General features: G+C 45.6%; 1 protein-coding gene across 1 annotated transcript in view; it reads right to left on the reverse strand.

Moving 5' to 3' along the window:
- Nucleotides 1-4517, reverse strand: part of SNTB2 (syntrophin beta 2) — a 71056-nt gene extending 66539 nt beyond the window's left edge. Inside the window, exon 1 of the mRNA XM_070388094.1 lies at nucleotides 3854-4517. Within this exon, the coding sequence (XP_070244195.1) occupies nucleotides 3854-4517 (664 nt within the window). The remainder of the gene's footprint in view (nucleotides 1-3853) is intronic.
- Between the last annotated feature and the right edge of the window lie 1771 nt (nucleotides 4518-6288).

Below are 6288 nucleotides of genomic sequence, written 5' to 3' on the forward strand. Positions count from 1 at the left end.
TGACAATTTAGTGGTTCTTTAAGACACAGACTGATATATGGCAAAGTCTCAAAGAAAACATAAAATGTTTTCTCTAGAAGACTCTTAAAGTTTCCAACACACAGTGAAGAAAACAGCAGTGTAAGAACCCAAACTAGCTTCTTCAAATGAGCAGCCTAATAACATCAGCAGTTACATGTCCTTTAACATACACAAAGCATCAGTCATATATGACACTCAAAATCTCAAACTATAGATACAAAAATTATTTTCAGCTCTGAAATTAAATTTCATATCAGTCTACTTCCTCTATATACTTATTTTCTTTTCCATAGCTTTGATAACAATAATTTTAGAATATTTACACAATAAAAGATGATTTTCCAGCAATATTCCAACGAGAATTGCTTCAAAATTTTACTGATTCTTTTCTCAAATTTTAGATCTTACATTGAACACCATTCTGTCTTTCCTAACCTCCTCTGGAACACTTTTCAATGTGTAGTCTAATTCAAATATAAATTCTAGAAGCTTTCTGGATAGACTATCTCTAACACACAGATGTAGTTTTACTCATACAATATGATGGAAGAGTTGTCACCCCTTTATGCTGAGAATCTGTGTATCTCTGCATATCCTAACATCAGACATTAGTCAAAATTACAAGTACACAGTTATTAGCAAGTTTTAAGGTTCTGAGCAGCAAGTGTGAAGGAACAGGAACAATCAGAGGGATGGAAAAGTAAATGCAAAATTTAAGGATAAAAAAGTTGGCCTACACGAGAGATGACAGGAAAACAAGATTAGAAAAAGGGGTTTGCATGCAAGAAATGCAAAATCATTCTTGACCTGTTCACCTAAAATAACTTATTCTTATCATGTATTTCTTTTCAAGTAAAATGGAGCCCTGGATTTTAACAACTTGATATTCTGGCTATTCTGAGTGTCTTTGTTAGCTCGTAGCATACCTTCACAACCCAGTCCTACCTTCCTTATTCGGACTTTGTTTTCATTACTGTTGCTTACTGCTTCTATTCCCAGTTCCCCCAAAAGGCTCCCGGCACATAAACTGTCAAATGAGCAACAGCCCTGTGAAGAGGTGTTACTATCATTCTGGTTTTACAGATGAGGAAACTAAGGCGCAGCAAGGTTGAGTAACCTGCCTAGGGGTTACAAACCACTAGCCAGAAACATGCCCTGGTCTAGCTGACCACAAAGCCCTCATTTGTGCTCTAACCTCCCTGGGCAAAGTGACTTCTTCAGGTCTCTCACTTGTCTTTACTGGTAGTAGCTCTCTCCTTGGGGGAAGGCTTGATTCAAACTGGAACTTCTCCATCAACCTTTTCTTGGGCATCCTCAACCTCTGATGCCCACAAGGGTCTTTCTTTGAACTGCACCCTCTCCAGAGTTGTATTCTCACACTGTTTTTAGCCCTTTAGCTGTACTATTTCTTAACTCTCTCTTATCTCAACTCCAAACTTCCTGAGGGCAGAAATCAGACTATCTTTAAGCGCCTCTGGCAAGTGGAAGAGCTGAATAAACCTTTGATGTATGAATGAATAATCCCTACAAATCCATGAGATTAAAAAGAAAAAAAAAAACCTTCAATTCACTGGGTTCCCTAACCACAGGCAACCAGAGACTATAGCTTTGCTTTGCCCGGGGGTGATAAATTCCTAAATGCCTAAAATTCCCTGCACGCACCACAAAAGAGCATCACGGTGCTATGCTAAGGTAGTTTTTCAAGTTTTGAGACATCAAATGTAAGGATCATTCAGTTCTAAAACTCTAAGGGCTAAGCATAAAAATCTATCTTTTAAAAGTAGCCTTCCTGGATGGGTCACTAGCTCTCAATTTTAAACGTTTGATTCTATGAAATCATTGTTTGCAGTGGTTCTGCATATTATAAGCAACTTTATTTTTATATCCTTTGATTTTTAAAGTTCAGTTTCATACCTCTCCACACATATTAAAAACAAAAATGTCTTATCTTTTAGAAAATGGGAAAATAAAGTAGAACCTGTGTTAGGTAAACAGACATTCACTAAATGTTATGCTGCCATTTGTAAAGCCTCCTTCTAAAAGCACATACGGCCTATTTTAGGTGAATGAATACTGCGAAGTGTTTACTAGATGATTTTTATTTAAGTGGTATGAATACCAGGTTCAAATTATATCTAAACAAAAACTAAATTAAAAAAATATAGATATGGGGTTAAGAGCTGAAACATCTGCCCATCACCACTGAGCACCACATAAATAGTACTACAGTCAGTATTCTGGCTCTAAGAATTTATAACCAAATTCTTAGCTAGCACAATTTCAAGATACACATTTATGGCAACTTTTTCTTTTTTTACCCACATACCACCCACACTGCCACAATTTATAATTTTACTCCTTTTATTAACACTAATTTCTGAGTAGTGCCTAGCCCCACCTAAGCGAAATATAAATATTTATAAATAGGATATTATAAGGTGGGACACTGGAATTTCACAATTAGAGCACATTAAAATATTTACTTGGAAACTAACACTTTCCCAAATATTTACTAGCAGATTTAGGAAAAAATGAAAATCACTTTGCCAAGCTGGACTTCTGGCCCCTCAGTCAGTTTGATGACTGGCCCCTTCCTACCTCCACTCCCCACCCCTTCCCTTCTGTTCTTCCTCTGCCAGGAATACCCTCTTGACTCATCCCTGCCTATGTCCATCACTTCCTTGGAGACCTGGCTCAAGACTCAGCTTCTTGAAAAACTCCTCCCTGATTAAGCTGATTTCCACTACTTCCTAACTTTGCACTCCCTTGGTATTCATATAGTTTGCACTCCACAATCTATAATTCGTAAGTTGTTTTGCATTTTTCTATCATTTTCCCAACTAGACACCAAATAGAGACACATCATCTTTTATATTCTCTTCTATATAGCCAGCAATAAATGCCTCTTAAATGACTGAATGGGTGAAAGAAGGCTGATTGCTCAAAAATTTCTGAAGTAATATTACCTCCAACATGCATGAGTCCATCAAGAAGATAAAATTTATTTTGCCTTAGTTCCATAAAATACCCAGGTAATAGATCACATTCAAACTTAAAAGAATAATCACATTCAAACTTAAAAGAATAATCCTGACTATTCAAACATAACTTGAGATTTAACACTTCAGGCTTCTGAATAAGCTTAAAGCCTTGAAGCCTGTGAATGGTATGAAGCTGGCACCCCGTCTCCTGCAAAAAGGGGCAAAATTCTAGTTGGCAATAAATGTTCAAACACGTGAGCCTCCACTGTTAAACAAGGCTCATTAACCAGACAAACTTGCTGTTTCAGCTTTCTGGCTTCGATGAAGTGCTATGATCTCCTTTGGTTATTGTTGAGAGCCAATGATGGGTTAAATTCCCATAAATTAACCAGCGTTTTGGTGGTTTGCCCAAGCATACCGCTGGCATCGGTGTGGATGATTTTTTTTTTTTTTTTTTAACAGACCTGCCTGCCCTGAGAAGCCAGAGGTGAGTGAAGAAAGCGTCACTTAGGAGGCAAACGGAGACCTTCAGAAGTCCTGCTCTAGTTCTTAGTGTCAGCTTAGCGTGCAGAGGCGGGGCTTCAAGCACGGCTGCTCCAAACTAAAACCTTCCTAGGGGACTGCAAGCCACACTTCGGCGGCTGCCCAACTTTTCCTGCAGGGAGCATCAGTTTTTCCATCCTCAAAGCCCCAGCATCGGGGTTGTGGGGAAGCCTGCCGCCAGCAGAGGAGAAGGTGAGGTCTCCGGGTGGGAGGGAAGAGGCTGGCCCCGCAAAGGGGGGCAGGGTGGCAGAACAAAGTGAGCGCCGGCCAGCCCAGCCCAGTGCCGCCCGCCCGCCGGCCCGGCTCACCCTCCAGCAGCACCTCCTTGCCCGCGCGCTTCAGTGCCTGCACGGCCTGGTCGTGGGTGGCCTGGCGCAGGTCGGTGCCGTTCACCGACAGGATGGCGTCGCCCAGCCGCAGCGCCCGGCTCTGGTCGGCCGCCAGTCCCGGGAAGATCTTGGAGATGAGGATCGGCATCCGGTTCTCGCGGCCGCCCTTGATGCTGATGCCCAGGCCGCCCGCCTCCTGCTTCACCACACGGACGCGGCGCACCGGCGGTGACGCGCCCGCCTCGCCCGCCGGGCTCCGCGGCGGCGCGGGTGGACTCGGGGGGCCCAGGCCGCGGCTCGGGCTCCCGGGCAGCGAGTCGCCGGCGCCGCCGCCGTTCGGGAGGCCGTTGAAGGCGGCCGCCGCGGGCCCGAGAGCGGGCTCAGACTCAGCCGCCGCGGCGTCGCCCGTCAGGCTCAGGCTCTCCCCGCTCAGCTCGGCCACCACTCGGACCCAGCGCTCCCTCAGGAGCAGCTCCACCAGCCCCGCTTTGGTGGCCCGCGTCCACACCGCCATGGTCGGCCCCGCTCCCGCCGCCGCCGTCGCCGCAGCTACCCTCATTCCAGTCAGGCAGCCTCGGCGCTTCCCCCTTCCCGCCCGTGGGGGCGGGCCCGGCCCCGCCCCCAGCGGTGATTCATTATTCATGAGGCCACGCCCACCTTCCGGAGGTGTGGGGAGAGGACAGCCGAGCCGCTTCCGGGAGGTTAAGGAGTTGCCCGCAGTCCAGTGGGTTACAGCGGCAGCTCTCGTGGTTTGGGCTCTGTCTCACTTTCTCCCTCGTACGCCTCCGATCTCCCCACCCCCAGCTCCTCTACCGTGCAACTCGCCAGAGCTGCCTGGGCACGGAGAGTAAAATCAGCTTCGAGAGGCACTTCGCAAGCCTGCAAGACCCAGTTGCAGGTACACTTTTGCATTGATTGGTTTACAGAACGAGTTGCAGGTTCACTTTTGCATTGATTGGTTTACGGAAAGCTCCGCCAAGTGTGCTCCTTTTTGAGGCCTGGAGATGAGATGAATAAAATGCACCACAGCTGAGAGTCTAGTTGGGGAGGAAAAAAGAGAATCAGCTAACCTGATGTTATAGTATGTGGTGAGTGTCAAGTAGAAAATGCCCTGTGAGCAGAAGAGAACATTTAGTTAGGCCTGGGGTCAGCCTTACAGAGGTGACAATGAAACTCAAAAGTCCAAGCATTTGTCACTCTGTTTTGTAATCCCGTTTACTTGCCAGTAATGTCAGAGGAAAGGTATCTTTAGCCCCACAGCCACGATATGTAGGTCTCAAAGATATCTGTAAAATGATGGTTACTTAGGGAGATGCCAGAATCCAATGTCAACAGAGGATAGGGTCAGTGGCAATGACAGGATACGAGTGTAAAAAGCCGCATATAACCACATATTTGGAGGTGTTTGGACTTGAATTTGTAGATCTAACTTTCTCACCCTGGAGGCCATGGCTTTATGTTGGGGCAAGTGCACATGGGCCTCCCCAGAAACACTGCACAATGTAGGGCCTGCAGCAGGTTTTATCCAAAGATATAGGTGATACAGTTCACTTGCTTCTTCCAGTTTCATGGGCTCCAAGAGCAGAAAGTAACAACATTGTAAAGCAATTATACTCAAAGGAAAAAAAGAATGGGGAGAATAAATCAGCTATCTCACCTTAAAATTACAAAACAAAAAAAGAGCTAGGAAACTGAGGCCCAGAAAGTCAGATTCTGGCCCAAACGCCACAATGAAGAAACAGACAACTCACGTCTCCCACCCTCCTGGTCCAGTGTTTTTTTTTTTTTAAAAAAAGAAGTCCAGACCTCAAGGATGAGGTCCAGAAATCACACTGGGAAGATTGATCTCAAAAACATGAGATCACTGTGCCCTCTAACGTTCCTTTTTTTGGGGGGCAAGAAAAGCAAAATTCCCCTATTTGCATTTGGGCAGGAGGGGAGTTGGTGGCGGGGGGAGAAGGGGGATGCCAGCCCAGGGAGTGTACACCAATTCCTGTAAAAGGGGTTTGTATACCTGCTTGCTCATGAAGTTCATGTTGAAGCTCGTAAGCTGTGTCCATGCAACACTGTGAATGCACATTCAAGTATGGGCAGAAACTTTCAAAGAGCCTCCTATACCAGAAATGAAAACAATAAAAATAGAGACTAGAAGTCACCCAGAGCCCAAGTGAAGAAAGAATTCACAATGAGAAGAGTGTCTTACCCCTAAAAAATCATCACAGCAGAATCCTCTTTGCAATTAGCAGAGCAGGATTTTCCAAGCTGCAAGTGTCAGCAGAAGCTCAACCCTCCAGCCTCTCCTAAATCAACTGCAGTGAGGCCAGCTGGCTGTTCCGGCAGGTCCCGATGTGCCCACGTGCACCTGCAGTCACAGACGTTTCTGGCTTTGCTCCAGCTGAGGCGTGAGCCCCCAG

The sequence above is a fragment of the Bos mutus genome, chromosome 18, assembly GCF_027580195.1.
Source record: "Bos mutus isolate GX-2022 chromosome 18, NWIPB_WYAK_1.1, whole genome shotgun sequence".
NCBI lineage: Eukaryota > Metazoa > Chordata > Mammalia > Artiodactyla > Bovidae > Bos > Bos mutus.